The sequence below is a fragment of the Misgurnus anguillicaudatus genome, chromosome 4, assembly GCF_027580225.2.
Source record: "Misgurnus anguillicaudatus chromosome 4, ASM2758022v2, whole genome shotgun sequence".
Taxonomy (NCBI): Eukaryota; Metazoa; Chordata; class Actinopteri; order Cypriniformes; family Cobitidae; genus Misgurnus; species Misgurnus anguillicaudatus.
Window position 1 is genome coordinate 13,596,901 of NC_073340.2, and position 18,501 is coordinate 13,615,401.

At 38.1% G+C, this 18,501-nt stretch overlaps 1 protein-coding gene across 2 annotated transcripts; it reads left to right on the top strand.

Annotated features, from left to right (window-relative positions):
- Nucleotides 1-277: 277 nt before the first annotated feature.
- Nucleotides 278-18,263, top strand: noc3l (NOC3-like DNA replication regulator). Of its 2 annotated transcripts, none has more exons than XM_073866726.1 (21): nucleotides 278-436; nucleotides 1,148-1,361; nucleotides 1,448-1,571; nucleotides 3,959-4,116; nucleotides 4,194-4,250; nucleotides 4,387-4,514; nucleotides 4,598-4,759; nucleotides 4,975-5,068; nucleotides 5,508-5,683; nucleotides 5,768-5,896; nucleotides 6,011-6,142; nucleotides 9,408-9,488; nucleotides 9,568-9,668; nucleotides 10,119-10,191; nucleotides 10,273-10,336; nucleotides 13,198-13,269; nucleotides 13,363-13,544; nucleotides 15,693-15,821; nucleotides 17,192-17,289; nucleotides 17,385-17,468; nucleotides 18,081-18,263. In XM_073866726.1, the coding sequence occupies exons 1-21, from the start codon at nucleotides 428-430 to the stop codon at nucleotides 18,199-18,201; spliced, it is 2,388 nt and encodes a 795-aa protein (XP_073722827.1). In that variant the 5' UTR covers nucleotides 278-427; the 3' UTR covers nucleotides 18,202-18,263. The 2 variants fall into 2 exon arrangements, with proteins under 2 accessions (XP_073722827.1, XP_073722828.1); XM_073866727.1 differs by having other exon boundaries at nucleotides 286-436; nucleotides 1,151-1,361.
- The last annotated feature ends 238 nt before the right edge of the window (nucleotides 18,264-18,501 follow it).

An 18,501-nucleotide genomic window follows, 5' to 3' on the forward strand; every position in this document is an offset into this window, starting at 1 on the left:
GTGAAAGGTTGGTTTTTACTGTGTTTTTATAAAATTCGTGGTTTTATGTAAAAAAAAATTATTTTATATTCAATTTATATTCAATAGAGCAAAGGTGATATTAACGAACAAAATTGACAAATACATGCATAACGAAAACAAATAAAGTTTTTTATATTTAAAAAAAAATAAAAAACAGCGTTATGACATTTGTGTGATTGTTTTTATGAATATATTGGATGACTGTATGAGTAAAAGCTTGGTGTATTTAGACATTACTGTGTCTATTCCTCCAGGTCAACAGGTGGCGCTAAGAGTCTCTTTCGCCACACTGACGTACTTCCGTTAAGCGAAACTTTACTTCCTATCCACGTGCTGCGTGTGTAGGGAGACACCGCTGCTCTGTTTTATTTTTATTCACGGGTTTAAACGTCGCCTATAGTTCAATATGGGTCCGGTGAGTTAAACCCTTTTACTGTCTATCTGCTACATATCACCCCATACACGCCTGCCTGTCTGTTTATCTGTGTGTTTGTTTTGTGTGTCTGTCTGACTGACTGACTGACTGACCGTGTGTGTGCGCTTGTTTTATGTTTGTATGTGTCTGTTTATCTTGCATATCTCTCCATTTACTCCTGTCTGTCTGTCTGTAAAATCTCCTGTGTAAGTCAGTTCAGTGAGTTTAGTTCAAGTCAAATCTATTCGTGCAGCGCTTTATACAACACAGATTGTTTCAATGCATCTAACAGTAATAAACAGAAGACCACATACAGACAGTGAAATGCATCATTCAGTACAGTATGATTTAACGTTACAGTACATCAGATCTGCTGCAGATCTTACAGGTTGATGAAAACAATGACAAACATACACACATCAAACAGTCAGACTGATGTAGATTATCTTTCATATCAAATCTTGAGCATTTTTATAGAAACCATAAACTAAATAAACTTGAGTGTGCAAGACTGACTACAGTAGATGTTACAATAGTAGCACAGACAGTAGGGGCACACGCAACTCACCCCTACACAATACTTTACTTTACTAGTCAATCTTTTACTGTAATCATTCACAGTGTTTTTTTTGGGAGGGGGGTAATACACACAAACATGATCTTTATCTGCAGTCATAACCTTTAATAGCATCTCTGCTTTCATTGAACCAGAAGACCTCCAAAAAAAACAAGAAAAAGAAGCCGAGCTTCAGGAAACTGTTGAAAACCAGTAACCTGAAGCTCGAGAACAAACTGAAGAATCGGCAGTTTAAGCAACAGAGCAGCGCAAAGAAACATCGCAAAGAGCAGAGGAAACTACAACAGGCCATTACAGATGTTTCCCATCAGACTCTCAAACCTCTGGAGCGTTATAAGAAGAGACCGGGTGAGATTTTGTACACTGTTTTTTTTTCTCTATTAAACATTCATCATATTGAAGGTTGTTCTGATGTGATGGTCATGTGATCACAGAAGAAGAGGATGAGGAAGAGTTCCTGGAGTCTCTGCCCATAGACATGATGGAAGACGATGACCTGGAGCAGATGAAAGCCATGGCACAGAAAGCGTCCTTCATCACTCGAGACCTCTCCTCATGGTTAGCAGCATCTTTTTGACTGTCACAGAATCCCATAAATGATGCCATCTCTGTAGGATTCTGATTTTGTGTTTAGCTTTTAGAGGTGGGGGAAAATCAATTCACACGATTCAGTCTTCTAGCCAGTCGCATGAATTCACAAATGTCAAAAATCTTTTTTTTTTTGTTAAGTTAGTTCACACAATAATAACGTGATTTTGGAACCAAAAGGCAGAACTCAAGTGTGGCAGCACATGGACGTTTTAGAGAGCGCACACCAGGGGCACACCTACAGTGGAGCTTACACAAGCAGCAGAAAATGTAAAATACATTTTGGTATTGTCTTTCTCTGCCTTTCTCTGTTCAGTGAGCCTCAGGAAGAATTGTAAACGTATTTAAATGGCGTTTTCCAAAACCTGTCACTGACTGTTTAGACATAAAAACATGAATACACTTCTTTAAAAATGTGCACATAGTTTATCCAGATGGAGGCACTGTGTGCGCTGCATTAGGGAAATACATTAGTACTGCCGAAAGCACTGCCTTTAAAGGGATAGTTCGGCCAAAAATGATATTAAACCCATGATTTACTCACCCCCAAGCTGTCCGAGTTGCATATGTCTATCGTTTTTCAGACAAACACATTTTCGGATATTTTAGAAAATATTTTAGATCTTTCTGTAGATTAAATGTAATGTTACTGTGTCCAGCCATAGTCCACGACCTTTAAGTCCAAAAAATGTGCGTCCATCCTTCACAAATTAAATCCCAACGGCTCCAGGATGATAAACAAAGGTCTTCTGAGGGTAATCCGTGCGGTGTTGTTGTAGAAATATCCATATTTAAAATTTTATTAACGTAATTAACTACCTTCTAGGGATGCATATCAATTAATCGCGATTAATCTATAGCAGAATAAAAGTTTTTGTTTACATCATATATGTGTGTGAACTGTGTATAATAATTATGTATATATAAATATGCACACATGCATGTATAATTTTAAGAAAAAAATATATTTATATATTAAGTATTTATATTTATATATAATATAAATTATACATAAATATACAAATGTATATACACATGTAAACATTGCTTAAATATATACATGCATGTGTGTGCATTTAACTATACAAAGTTATTATACACAGTACACACACATATATTATGTAAACAAAAACTTTTATTCTGCTATAGATTAATCGCGATTAATTGATATGCATCCCTACTACCTTCCGGTAGCGCCGCCATCTTAGTACCATCCGCATTCAGGATGAGCACTTACGCAGCGTACAGAGGTTTCTCTGCTGCTGCTCTGTCCCCCGCCCTCCGAATTTGTCATACGTCACTAAGAAAAGTGCGTACACTACGCTAATACTCTCTCCTGAGTCTAAGATGGCGCTACCGGAAGGTAGTTAATTACGTTAATAAAATTTTAAATATGGATATTTCTACAACAACACCGCACGGATTACCCTCAGAAGACCTTTGTTTATCATCCTGGAGCCGTTTGGATTTAATTTATGAAGGATGGACGCACTTTTTTTGGACTTGAAGGTCGTGGACTATGGCTGGACCCCGTAACATTACATTTATTCAACTGAAAGATCTAAAATATTTTCTAAAATATCTGAAAATGTGTTTGTCTAAAAAACGATGGACATATGCAACTTGGACAGCTTGGGGGTGAGTAAATCATGGGTTTAATATCGTTTTTGGCCGAACTATCCCTTTAACAGAGACGTAATGAGGATAATCAGACAATGTGGCAGTTGGTAAAATGTGACAGCGTGAATGATGCGGCTTGGGCGCTTGATGCAGCACGGATGACGCGGCTCGGGTGTTTGACGCAACGCGGATGACGCGGCTCGGGCGTTTGACGCAGCATTAACTCTTCCCATTCACTTTTAATGGGTGACGTCATGCATTGCCAAACTGAATTGTGGATCCGTCTGTGTGCGTCAGCGCGGATGACGCAGCTCAGGCACTTGACGCAGCGCAGATGACGCAGCTCGGGCACTTGACACAGCGCGGATGACGCGGCTCGGGCGCTTGACGCGGCTCGGGAGACGCGGCTCGGGCGCTTGACGCGGCTCGGGCGTTTGATGCTGATCGGGCGAATGACGTGGCTCAGGTGAATTACATGCTTCACATGTGAATCGCGCAAGTTGAAATTTTTTAACCTTGGCAGATATTATGCCAAATTGAGTGTATTCACATCTGAATTTCACACACGAATGAAGCAAGTTAACGTAAAATGTTTAATCGAGTGATTTATTCACTTCATTTGCGTCTGGTGTGAACACAAATTAAGAATTGATTCTGAATCAATTCACAAAAGGCAAACGATTCCCACCCCTAGTAGCTTTTTAGCTCATATATGTGCTTCTGTCGATCTCCTATAGCTCTCCAGCACACGCCAAGAAACGTAAATCTGAGCAGCCGGTGGAGAAATATGAGAAGATGCCCAGGAAGATGCAGCAGGAGGAAGAGAAGGAGCTCATTCATCTTCTGCCCATTAAAGATAAGAGCGGCCTGATCCCTCAGAGCATGGAGAAACCTGGTGTGTGTGCGTGCATGCTTCTGACCATCTGCTGAATGTTTGTGTATTCACTCTTAACATCTGCTTGTTCACTCCAGCGTTACAGAAGCCAGAGGAAGAGCAGGAACCGGAGGAGATGGAGGAACCAGAGGAAGGTTGTTTTCAATTCTTGACGTTCTTAAAAGTAACATTTTACTGATGTCTCATTAAGACATGAGGGGTTAAAGTGAATAAAACTCTGCTGACCTACATTTAATAATTTGTTGAAATGTAATTTTTATCTGTGCTCAGAGGAGCCCGAAAACGTCCCAACATTAAGCCCTCAGGAACAACTCGAGCTGCGTCTGCAAAAACTGAAAGCGAAGAAACTACACATAGCAGGTCTGGCATCAGCTATACTGGCCGATCCTCACGTTAATGTAAGAGCTCTGATGATAATAAACTCATTATAACAGACAGTGTGTTATGTACATTACACTCAAACATCTCTCTGATGTCACAGATCAAGAAGCTGAAGGAGTTGAGGGCCATGCTGATGGAGACGGACCCCAGCATCGCCGTCACCGTCAGGAAGTTAGTCATGGTTTCTCTCATGGAAATATTTAAAGATATCGTTCCATCGTATCGGATCCGACCCCTGACCGAAGCTGAGAAAGCCACAAAGGTAAAAAAAAAAAACCTCTCCTGACCTCAACTCTTCAATACACTAATTTTTATAAAAACAAATTTTGAGATCTCTAGACTTTTACCGTAATTAAAAAAGAGCTTTTAATGAAGCTGATTCTGAATCTATCATGTAATAACTCTGATTTACGCTTCAATACAGAGAGAGAGAGAGAGAGAGAGAATGATGTCATGTATGATCTTTTCTCTTTGCAGGTTAAGAAAGACACACAGCTATTACGAGAGTTTGAGGAAGGTCTGGTCAGTCAATATAAATTCTACCTGGAGGATTTGGAGCAGACAGTGCGAGGTAAGATAAACACCTTGGTAGGTAATATACTTAAAACATTTCGTCCGGTGCGGTATAAACTCGATATTATGTGAAAAACGTTTTTTCAAAAAAATCACAAATGTTTTTAAAATACTTGTTTTAAAAGCATGCATCAGGTTTATTTATGCAATAAAATCATTTGCACCATTTTTAGGCTAGGGATGGGCACAAGTACTCAATTGCTCGAGTACTCGAATGTGGCATCAATGATCGATCACGAAAACGATGATCATGTGGGTTTATTCATTTATTGTGGTTATGGCGGCATTTGAATGTCTGGTTAGCACTACAAGCACCTGTGGTAGTAAAGACTGGTGCGTGTTTGACATTGTGTTGAGCTATGCCCTACACCATAAGCTTGTGATGTGAGTTTTTTTCATGAGAGATGAAGATCTGAGCTGATGCTACTGTGTTTCAGACTGGAAACAGAAGAAACAGAAGAGCAGTCGTGCCATCTCTCTGCACTGTTATAAAGGTCTGGCTGAAGTGGCCATCAAGTGCATCTGTGAACTTCTGGTTGCTCTGCCTCACTTCAACTTTCACAACAATATTCTCGTCATGATCGTTCCTCTGATGATTGAGCCTCTCAGGAAGGTCCGTCACAGTTTTCACCGTCTGAGCCTTTGTGTGAATCAACATCATCATCAGACGCTGTGACGTTTGTGTTTATGTGTTCAGGTATCAGAGATGTGTTGTGAAGCAGTCAGGAATCTGTTGAGGCAGGATAAAGTGGGTCAGGTGTCACTGGCAGCGGTGAAGGTCATCTCTGGTCTGGTGAAGAGCAGAAACTATGATGTCAAACCAGAGGTGCTACAATATATAAAGAGTTTAGAATGAATGTTGTATGTCATGTGTCGGTGCCTGGTGAAGCCACATTTGAGTGCTGATCTCAGGGTTTGTTTATGTCTCGTGGACGTTAAGGTCCTGAAGGTTCTCATGTCTCTGAGGATAAAAGAGGTGGACCTGAAGAAAGATTCAGAAGATACAGCGCCCAAAAAGAACTTCATGACCTTTAAAGACAAGAAGAAGAATCTGTCCAGAATGCAGCGCAAGGTAACATTTCAGCCATGTCATTTACTGTTAGCTAATGTGGCTTCTCAGATATCACAATCATTAACTATTTCCCCGCCAGCATTTGTCAGCCAGTGCCAGCAAGTTTAATGCCTTCCAGAAAATGTTTTTCTTTAAATATATAAACATATATATAAATCATCCTACCTTCAATTTGTTCTCTTTTATCACCTCTCAAATATGTGTAGGTTTCTTTAAAAATAACAATACATTTTTGAAAAGGACTTTTATTAAAAGTGCTTTTCCGGGGGAAGTGCCCATAAAAGGAATATGGGGTCACCGATATGTAACAGGTAGCCATGTTTAAAAAAACTTTCCAAAACTTGAATGAGAAGAGAAAACTTGTATGAAAGAGGAAGTTTGAGTTTGGCCTAGAAATACTTTGTCACACGCTTAGCTGCTTTTTTGACACTTTGCATTTGTTTAGCATGCAGATTACAACTCATTAACTGTGTGAAGTCTTTCCCCGCCAGCATTTTTCATGATTTTCACAAAATTTTAATGCCTCCCAGAAAATGCTCTTCTTTAAAAATATAAACATACAATATATCAAATGAAAGAACAGACCAGACATGGGGACTTGTGACTTGGACTCGAGTCGCTATTTTTGTGACTTGTGACTTGACAAAAAATTAAATACTTGAGACTTGACTCGGACTTGGAAGTTAAAGACTCGGGACTTGACTTGAGACACGATGACTTGAGTGTTAATCACATGTTTTCAGTTTGAATACAAAATATATAAATTATTTTAAAAAATAAAGTTGACCTAGCTAGAAGGCTGAGAATGGCGTTGTGATGACTGTTTCACGACACTAACATCAGTCATGCCCTCTCGTAACTTACGCACACCACGCCCACTTAGATCAGATATCAACATGTCAGCCGGAGGGGTACCGACAAGGGTCATCGTCGATTTTTGCTTCAACAAGATGGCAAAAGACGAACAGTGCGTTGCAAGACATGCAACATTAAAATCACGGGCAGCCAGACGACAACCTCTAATTTCGTCTGTCATTTAAAGGGGCATTCTGCCCAGTAAGTGCTTGTCAATTTGTTAATATTTGGTTAGTTGGTAGTTAGCTAAAGTAACCCTCATCATACCGTGTTGGGGACAAATGTGAGCAAAATAATTTTGATTTATTTAAAAAAAAAAAAAAACTTCCCTTGATCTGAGCGATACGAGACTTGGCTACTTTTTCTTAGTTTGCCACCTGAACACACACACACACAGACAGAAAAATGACTCGATTCTACAATGTTAGGGGCGGTTCACATATCGTGTCTTTTGCTCGCTCAAGTTCGTCATTTCAAACACGGTTGGCAGAAGTGAAAAATAAATAATTTATGAAGTTACAATTTTGTGTGATTCCATGATGTATTTTACTGAACATGAGTATTTACAATGTAAATCCTAATGATTGTAATTTACTAATAGTTACTTACTGTATATCTTGTCTTTTCACTTTATTAAGATCAGATTCTGCAGGTAAAATTACAATAATAAGGTGATTTGACTTGGACTTGACTTGACATAGCCTGTGACTTGACTTGCCCAAGAAAAAAAATACTTGGGACATACTTGAGACTTGAAGGTTCAGACTTGAGACTTACTTGAGACTTGCACATGTGTGACTTGGTCTCATCTCTGGAACAGACCCTCTGCTTTCAAAAAAACAACAACTGTTTCATCCTACCTTCATTCATTCTCTTTTTATCACCTCTCAAATATGGGTAGGTTTTTTCAAAAACACCAGATTTTGAGCAAAAAGCTGAGATAAATCCATTTTTGTAAAGGATGTTTGATAGAGATCAGATGCAGAGTGATCCTCAAAACCCTAGGGCGATACTTTCGGGATTTATAAGTTGTGGAAGTGCGCCACCTAGTGGATAATATCGGTATTGCGGATTGACGATAACACGTCAATGGCGTGGAAAGAGTTAATAAGTCAGAATGCATAAAATAGCATCAAATCCCCCTTTAATTGATGAGAGAAATCGTCTATGGAGGCGAAAGAGTAAAAAAAAACTCTTAAGGGTAGGGGTGTAACGATTCATCGTGCAAATGCGCGTTTTCTCAATGAATGAATTTGAATGAATTATGGTGAAATCCAGGCACATCCGAACACCAGGGGGCGCTCCCGTGCAGAAACTCCCTTTGTGCCACACAAGAAGTAGCATTACAAACGCTATTCCAGGAAATGTATACACATGAATATTTATATCGCTGTTCTTCAAATGATTTCAGGTATTTTCATGATAATAAGGAATATTTTGAATGATTTTGTTTAACGAGTGTTGCTTTTTTAAATGCACATTATAAACGACTCCGACTCATAATGATTTTAGATTGATAAGGACTTCCTACTGACCAAATGCCGTAATACAGGCACAAGCTGTGCATAAAACAAAGAATCGCAGCCTTGCGATTCAGAATCGATTTCAGACAGGCATTTTTAATGAGGACCGCGATTGAATCGTTACATCCCTACTTAAGGGTGATACTTAATAAGAATCAACAGGTCATTGATTTGTGATGAACCTTTTTTAGTATAATTATGTTCAGCTGATAGCTGTAGTTTTATATCTGATTGATTGCTGATTGGAGGAGATTCACAGTGTTTTATGATAAATGTTTTGTGCATTTCATTTTTAAATTAGAAGTGTGTTGTGTGTTTAAAACTTAGATCTCTTTTAACTCTTTCGCTGCCATTGATGAGATATCTCGTCAATTAAGAGAAAACGCTTCCCCGCCAGCAACTTATACAACCCGGAAGTAGCGCCTCACCTGAAAGAGAAAGAACTCAGTGTATGTTTTGAAGATCGCTCTGCATCTGATCTCTATCAAAAGTCCTTCGCAAAAATGGAATTATCTCAGCTTTTTGCTCAAAATTGGGTGTTTTTGAAGAAACCTACCCATGTTTGAGAGGTAATTACAAGAGAACTAATGAAGGTAGGATGAAACTGTTTTTTGTTTGAAAGCAGAGGGTCTGTTCTTTCATCTGATATATTGTTTGTTTATATATTTAAAGAAGAACATTTTCTGGAAGGCATTTTTAACTTTTGTGAAAATCATGAAAAATGCTGGCGCTGGCTGGCAACTTTTTTTTAAAACGCTGGCAGGGAAAGAGTTAATGACTGCTTAGAAGTCTTTATGGAGCAAATACGTTTTAAAAAAAACTTCATGAGAAAGTGGTGATATGTGTTGTTTGAATATTTCATTTTAACATCTTCTTGTCCTTAACAGTGGAAGAAAGCTGAGGAGAAGCTGCAGAAAGAACTTCTAGAAGCTGAAGCGTCTGAGAACAAAGACAGAAAGATCAAACTGGTGAGCAGATGATCTGAGGTCAGTCAGTGTCTTATGAATCCATGACAGTGTGATAAATCTCAAACTCTTGTGATTTCAGCACACAGAGACGTTGAACATGGTGTTTCTCATCTACTTCAGGATCCTGAAGAAAGCTCAGAAGTCGGTCTTACTGCCTTCTGTTTTAGAGGGACTTGCAAAGTAAGAAGCACATTACATGTGAATGCATTTATACCCATTCAATAATAGAAGACATTTAATTAACATTGACAAAACACTGTTCAGTGAGTAAATGACAGATGATGATTTTGTCATAGTGAAGCTGTCAGGGTTCCCACAGGTCACGAATTTCTGGAATTTCATGGCATTTTTAAAGGTCTGTTCCAGAAATTGAAAGTCAGGGAACTTTCTATATTTTTTTTTCATCCGAGTCATGGAATTTTAGTTTCTATTTATCAAAATGTAATTTTTCTATACCATATTTTTTCGTCTGGCTTAAATTTGGAACCCTGTGTGAGAAGCACCGATGAACATCAAAACTATAGCTGACATCTTATAATCCTAAAGTCATTTTGAAGAAGTTTACTTTGCATAAATCGCATGATCTCATGCCATTACGGTCAGTGTTTCTCAATCATCTTCTCTCTGAAGGTTTGCTCATCTGATTAACTTGGAGTTTTTTGATGATCTGCTGACAGTTCTTCATTCTCTGGTGGTGTCAGGTGTAAGTTTATCTAAACCATATATGAACCATTATTTCAAGATTATCGAAAGTTTCAGACTTTAACATCTCACTTTCTGTCAGGATCTGACGTATCGAGAGAGTCTTCACTGCATCCTCACATCCTTCCACATTTTATCCGGACAAGGTCAGTTTGGTTCCGTGTCTTTTTTTATAAACATCTGTGCCCGGTTGCATGAATCTACTTAGTTGAGGGTTTCCCTGAGGGAGAAAAAATCCCTGAGGTAAGGGATTTATTTAAGAGCGTTGCAACAAAGGTCTTAACTGTCACCCTTACCTAAGTGTTTATACTAAGTATTTTACGGTAGTCTCTGCCAAAACACGGCAGCGGAGACGCGGTTGCTATGGTTACAAAATCTCACAGCGGTAACAAATCAACGCACGCAGCTCAACAGACGGCGGATTTGTGTACAATGAAACATCGCAAATAACAGACTGTAAAGTGCCGCGTGTATAAAACCTCAAAGTAATTCAAACTGGAAACACTTTAGATTGACGGAGGATCAAACCGCGATTCTCCTAATAAATGCGCATCTTTTTCTCTAGGGATTATTTCGATCGTTAGAAATGCGCGTTGGTACTTCATTTTCTTAAATAACTATAAAATCAGCCATCGCGTGTGACGTTAAGGGACCTGTTATAGTCCCTTAAGTTTTTAAGGGAAAATGTGACTTAAAGGATTAGTCCATTTTCTTAAAATAAAAATCCAGATAATTTACTCACCACCATGTCATCCAAAATGTTGATGTCTTTCTTTGTTCAGTCGAGAAGAAATTATGTTTTTTGAAGAAAACATTGCAGAATTTTTTTCATTTTAATGGACTTTAATAGAACCCAACATTTAATACTTAATTCAACACTTAACAGTTTTTTTCAACGGAGTTTCAAAGGACTATAAACGATCCCAAACGAGGCATGGGGGTCTTGTCTGGCGAAACGATTGTCATTTTTGACAGGAAGAATGAAAAGTATATACTTTTGGACCACAACTTTTCGTCAAGGTCCAGTCCAGCGCGATCTAACGTAAATGCGTAGTGACGTAGGGAGGTCACGTGTTACATATCTAAAACGCACATTTGCGGACCATTTTAAACAATAAACTGCCACAAAGACATTAATTAGTATCAGTTTACATACAACAACGTAGGAACGGTCCTCTTTCTCAACACATGTAAACACTGGGGCGGAGATTCGCGTTCGTCCACTGTGACCTCTTGACGTGATGACGTATTGCGGTGACGTAGTGGGGTCAGCTGGCGCATCACGACCGGATCTACACGACGAGAAGTTGTGCTTTAAAAGTGTATATTTGTTGTTTTTCTTGTCAAAAATGACGGTCGTTTCGCTGGATAGGACCCTTGTGCCTCGTTTGGGATTGTTTGTGGTCCTTTGAAACTCCGTTGAAAAAAACTGCCAAGCGTTGAGTCAAGCACCAAATGCTGGGCTCCACTAAAGTCCATTAAAACGAGAAAGACTCTGCAATGTTTTCTTCAAAAAACACAATTTCTTCTCGACTGAACAAAGAAAGACATCAATATTTTGGATGACATGGTGGTGAGTAAATTGTCTGGATTTTTCTTTTGAGAAAATGGAATATTCCTTTAAGGACTTTGTTGCAACGCATAGCAGAACTTAAGGTAATACTTTAGCATTTAAGGGTAAATACTTATTGGCAGCCTTAAGGTTCACTTAACCCTATAACTGTCACCGCCCCTTTTGAGTGGGGGGGTGAAAAGGTGATCTGCATGTTAAAATTACTATAACTCTAGCATTCTTTGGTTTAGAAGCTAAATCTTGGTCTCTTTTTTAAGAAGACAATTTATAGTTTTACACTGAGGTGTTTGAAGTTGTAAATATTAAATGACAAAAAAGTTATACCCGTTTAAATTTATTTTAAATAATAAAAATAATGCAATAAAGTATATACTCTCTAATCAAATGTATATAAAAATTAAAATGTTTTACTCTCAAAACACCACACCAATAAAGACACAAGTCTCAACTAGTTCTGAACCAAATTTTAGGTGAAAATAACAAAAAATGAAGTTTCTGTCACACTTTTAGTGGTTTTACCAACCAAGGCCACTAGGTGTCAACGGTTAGTTACAATATCTTGTCACAAGTTAATAAATTACTGTCTCTGCATTGTGTTTAATGCAAAAAGGTTTTGAAATATGAAAACTACATTCTTAGAGCTTTCCAACGATATATAGTTTGTCAAGATTTTTGAAGATTCATATATTCATTTTGAAGAATATTAGAATTATGAATATATACGAATTCAAATGGACTCCTACAGGGTCAGTGACAAATAACAAAATTACTGTCGCTACTAAATTTCCATCATGAAATGACCTTGAAATATGAAAACTACATTCCTAGAGCTTTCCAACAATATATAGTTTGTCAAGATTATTTCAAGATTATAGGGTATTAGTGTTATAAATATATAATCATTTATATGTATTCCTATGGGGTGAGTGACATTTAACAAAATAACTGTCCCTATACAAATTCTATCATCAAATGGTCTTGAAATATGAAAACTACATTCCCTGAGCTTTCCAACAATATATAGTTTGTCGAGGTTATTTCAGGTTAATGGGATATTTACAAATAAATATGTAATAACATTTTGGGCCCACTTGTTGGTCTGCGACATTTTAGAAAATTACTCTTACTACATACTTTTTTTTTCAAAATGGTGTTGATATATTAAAACTACATTCTTAGAGCTTTCCAACGGTATATAGTTTGTCAAGATTGGTGTAGGTTTAGACTATGTAATTATTGTTTTAAATATGTAATGGCAAACGTCCCACCTGTGGGACAGTGACAGTAATAGGGTTAAGGGTTTTTCTTGCAACCCATTTTTTATTAAGGGCACCCTTAACCTTATATTTAAGGGATTTCTTAGCTTAAGGACTTTCATGCAACCGGGCACTGGCCCTCATCCAAACATCTCACTGTGCTTTTATTCCCACACAGGTGACGTCCTCAACATCGATCCTTTGAAGTTCTACAGTCACTTTTATAAAACCCTGCTGACGCTGCATGCGGGTGAGATCTCGGTCATTTAATCATGTTAAGAACATCAGTGTGCTCGAGCTAATGTGGCGTGTCACCGCCGTATCCCTCTTTGATTGGTTGCAGGTTGCGCGAACGAAGACACGTCGATTGTGTTGCAATGTCTGGATGTAATGTTGGCCAAGCGCAGGAAGCAGGTGACCCTTCAGAGAGCTCAGGCGTTTGTTAAGAGACTTGACACGCTCGCTCTTCATGTGCTGCCCGACTCGTGTGTGGGAATCCTGGCAGCTAACAGGACACTGCTACATGTAAGTCCAGACCGTAACACCTTCACTGTGTTGTGTGGGTTTAGTTGTACAGTAGTATATACTGTAAATCACTGTAACGCATTTCTTCATGACACATCATCTTTAACAAAGATCATCACCCATAAATGAAAGTTTGGTCATTGTTTATTCACCTTCATGTCATTCAGACCTCTGATGGCTTTCTTTGTTTTTTAAACAACACAATGGCTAAAGTTTCATTTTTGGGTTAACTAAGCCTTTTACCCCCATGGCTGTTCACGAGAGACGCGGTCTTATGTCTGTCATCAAGCTTGTCACAATGCATTATGGGATTTCTTTCTCCACAAAGGACATTGGGTCTCATTCACTAAGCATCTGTACCAAGGTTATTATAGTTTTGCTTTTTTAAATAAGTTTTTATTTTAATATCATTTTCAATTTTGCTTTAAATTTAAGTTTAGTTTTAGTTAGTTTCATGAATGGTTTTGTTAGTTTTAGTTTAGTTTTTATTTTTTCAAACACATTTCTATTTAGTTTTTAATTTGATTAGTTTCAGTTATAGTTTTAGTAATTATAGTTTAGCAGCTAACAGCAGCTAGACTGTTTGACACATTTATTAGTTAACTTATGTTGCTGTCAGCCTCAGCTAACATTACATGCATAAAGCGCCATCTATAGGTAAAGACCCCTTTAAAGTGTGTAAACATAGAGACAGAGCACAGTGCGTCATTACCTGAAAACCACGCCCACCGGGGGAAAAACAATTTAACCGTCTCCATTGACTTTGTACTGCGAGAGGCTGCCTCCTTGTCATTTCTGGCTTATAACAAAAAACAGAATAATGCCCAAAAGCTGCTGTGTGACAATATGTACAGCTAACAAGCCAAATAACCCAGAAATAAGTTTTTATAAGCTGTCGAGCGCAAAAAAACGACATTTAAAGACACAAAAGTGGAAACAGGCAACTTTTCATAGTACTGCTATTGGTAGAACTGTGTCCACTAGGGGGAAACGTAGTCGGCGATCCATTTTTTTCTCCTCAAAGGCAGGGTTTTACGGCTCGACAACTTATAAAAACTTATTTCTGGGTTCTTTGGCTTGTTAGCTGTACATATTGTCACACAGCAGCTTTTAGGCATTATTCTGTTTTTTGTTAAAAGCCAGAAATGACAAGGAGGCAGCCTCTCTCAATACAAAGTCAATGGAGACGGTTGGACTGTTTTCCCCCCCCGGTGGGCGTGGTTTTCAAATTTGCATATCTGCGCTCTGTCTCTATTGCAACGTCTCCGGGTGGGCGGGGCTTAGCTGGAGGCGTAAGCTAGCACGTTTTTTAGTCAAAACCTCAAACTTTTAGCGCACCGCTAAAGTGGTGACGTCACAGTGACGTAGGCGATTAAGGGGTCTCTTTTACGCCTGTTTGGTTTTAAACTAAACCATGTCAAATTTTCCGCCACGGGATGAGAGCTTATTAATTACGAAAACGAATACTTATTTTTGATAATTATTATTTTATTTTAGTTAGTTTTTCAATAACTGTTGCTAGTTTCTTTTAGTTTTTGTTTTTTTGATTTATTATGAGTTTTATTTCAGTTAAGGAAAATGTTCTTTAGCTGATAGTTTAGTCTTTGTTTCAGTTTTCGTTTACGAAAATAACCTTGATCTGTACGCACAGATTTGTTTGTGAAATGTGATGTTTTAACTAACAAATCATGAATCAACAAAAACTTTCATACTAAAATTTCTTCCAAATGTTTGCAAAAATGTAAGAACAACTTACGTGTTCAATAATCATGAACAAGGAAAAAGAACCCTATAATATAAATGTGTTATGTATTTTATATATTGTTTCCCTTGTTCATGATTATTGCATACGTTCTTCTTACGTTTTTGCATACATTTAAAATTAATTTTAGTATAAAAGTTTTTGTTGAATCATGATTTGTAAGTTAAAACTCTTTAAAAGACAATATCTCAGAAAAACACGGATGAATTATTCACAGTGCAACAAACATTTATCAGGACATTTGTTATTTCATCATCACATCTGCTGTAGATTTTATGTTATTGTCTGTGACAATGTAACAATCAAACAACAATCTTAATCCTTTAATCTGATTAAGACTTTGTGATTTATTTCTGTTGTTAACTATGATTCTGATTGTGTCTTAGACTTTCCCCAAGTGTGATATTCTTCTGGATAATGAGATGCAGGGCAGTGGGGTTTATCTTCCAGAGCTGGATGAACCTGAATACTGTAATCCTCAAAACACCTCCCTGTGGGAACTTCACCTGCTGAAGGTAAACTGTGTGCGTGTGTGTGCATTTGTGTGTGGTTTATTAATTTTTTTTGTCTGAACTTTTGAGAGATTTTATCATGGTAAACATGTATCCAGACAGACATTAGTCCCGTTCACACATACAGTCTTTACTGGTAAATTACTGGTAAATTGCAGTTAACATGTCATGTGTGAACAGAACCTTTCCGGTAAATCAGTGCTCCCAATTTACCAGTAAGACAGGTTGTAAGATTACCAGTAATTTATCGGTCAGCGTTATGTGTGAACAAAAAATACAGATTACCGGCATTTAGTCGGTACGACGTCAGACCGCGCTTACAGCTTCTGGCCAATCATAACGTTTTGATACAGATGACGCGTTTACCCCCGCACTAATTAAGTACGTTTCTACACACACGCTGCTTGAAAGTCGAGCACACCTGAAGTTTACGTCCACATTTCTTCACCAAAGTTGTTTAAAACAGCTTACTATATATTTGCTGAATTGCCGACATCCTTAGCACGCCCTCTGTGTGAAGCCTAAAGCCCGATTTATAGTTGTGCGTAAGTTCTACGCCTTAGCTACGGCGTAGAGCTTGACGTGCAACTCGCAAAAATTTTAACAGCGCGTCAGTTCTACGCAGACCGCAAGCGCTGTGATTGGTCCACCAGAACCCCTCCCGTCAGGTAAAAAAACTGCGTTATAGGGATTGCCGTTTGCGACAGTAAAAACGAAGAATGGCCAAGGAGTGATTTAACTAAAACTGCAACAAAAGTCGCTGTTTATTTACTTCCATCATTGCTGGTCTACTCAAAACATACACAACAATTTGCTGTTTCTTCTTCGTTTGTGTGTTAACTTTCCAAGCTGCTGCTTCTTTGACGGTCGTGCTGCTACTGTGGTTACACGCATGGATACTGCCTATCAGTGGTCTGCATGTGTGTTTGCACACGAAAACCGACGCGGAACCTACGCCGTCGCAGCTAAGCACAACTATAACAAGCCCTTAATGTGCTAACAGTACTGTTGTTTAAGACACAGTTTCGGTTTTACGTTGCCTAATGCAATGTTGTTTGGTCACGAGTAACTTCACGACCGTCAACATTTGCCACAAACGTGAAAACAACAAAATACAAACTGTGGATATGAACAACATGCATTGTTTACAAATACAACACTGAGCTCGCCGGCTGGCCCCACAGGTAATTTCCGCTTTCTCTCTGAGTTTACCAATATTTTAATACTGATGTGTGAACGATGTCTTACTGGTAAAAAATGGAACGTCACTGCGTGTGTGAACAGCACATTTTTGTATTTACTGGTAAATTCATGGAAAATTCTGTTTGAAAGAGGCTAATGTGAAGATGTGGATTTCTGTGTTTTGGTTTTAGAGACATTATCATCCAATGGTGAGGAGGTTTGCAGCTCATCTGATGTTAGGAGCTCCGAGCGAAGGCTCTGGTGCCCTGAGCGTTGAACTAAGCAGAAGGTGCACAGACAACTCCATTCATTCATTCATGCATTCATTCATTCACTGGCTGTGATGATGTCCGTCTGAATATTAAAATTTGATTCTCTTTGCAGGACTCCAGTGCAGCTGTTTGAAGACTACAGTGTTAAACACATGACATTTAATCCTCCTGTTGCTGGACCGCCCACCAAGAATAAGGTTTCATTCCTTCCACAGAAATCTTTAAATCTGGCTGTAAACCTCATAGGATCTATAATGATCATATCATTTTGTCTCACAAGAATGATTACAGTTAAAGGTGCTGTATGTGGCTGAACTTTATTGCAGTCAAAATATTGGAGACACTTTTAATCTTCACCCCCTCTTTTGGGTTGCCAGACATATGCAGGAGAGCTTTTCACGATGGAAAGCATATGATATCTGCAAAATTTTATGTTTGCAATTTTTTGTTGATTGCAAATTACAAACCCACTGGATATTTATAGCTCGATTAAGTGTTTGTGTCCACCGGAGGTCGCATTCATGATCCTTTGCGTTTCAAAAAGAGAATAACTAAAAGCATTGTTTTTCAGAGAAACCTGTTTCCTAAATATCTACAAATATAGTATTTTTCTTGAGTTAATGCAATCAAAGACTTGCATACAGCTTCTTTAATGAATTATAAGATGCTGGTAATGAAACCTTTAGGTCTTTGTATTTGATATAACTTCTCAAACTATTTAACTAATTTAATTTAAAGTTTGATTTAAGATTACATTTGGTGCCTTTTTTTTGTGGTGCATTTGTTTTAATTGAATTTCTGTTATTACGGAACATTTTACCATCGGTTACACATTTCTGGATTGTGACCTGAAGCGACAGATCGACGCTGCTCTTCACACAGACATTGAAGAAATGAGTTTAGACTTTAGCGTTCCTCATACACAATAATGGGAGTGTATGAATGTAAATAAGGCTTGAAAATAAATAAAGCTGTTTTTTATCTGTTTGTATGAATGGTTCAAGAAAATCTCAATCTTCTATACAAAATATATTTGAAAAACCCATTTTGTTGCTGTTTATTGGTCAAATGTATTTTCTGTAATTCTTGCCGTGTGTGTGTATACAGTGAGTATAAGTATTTGAACACCCTGCTATTATGAAAGTTCTCCCACTTAGAAATCATGGAGGGGTCTGAAATTGTCATCGTAGGTCCATGTCCACTGTGAGAGACATAATCTAAAAAAAATC

What these genes read in the sequence shown, in the direction of transcription:
- noc3l (XM_073866726.1), top strand. An exon ending in TTTGGAGCAGACAGTGCGAG is followed by an intron (nt 5,069 to 5,507) that starts GTAAGATAAACA and finishes ACTGTGTTTCAG; the next exon opens with ACTGGAAACAGAAGAAACAG. An exon ending in TGATTGAGCCTCTCAGGAAG is followed by an intron (nt 5,684 to 5,767) that starts GTCCGTCACAGT and finishes TTATGTGTTCAG; the next exon opens with GTATCAGAGATGTGTTGTGA.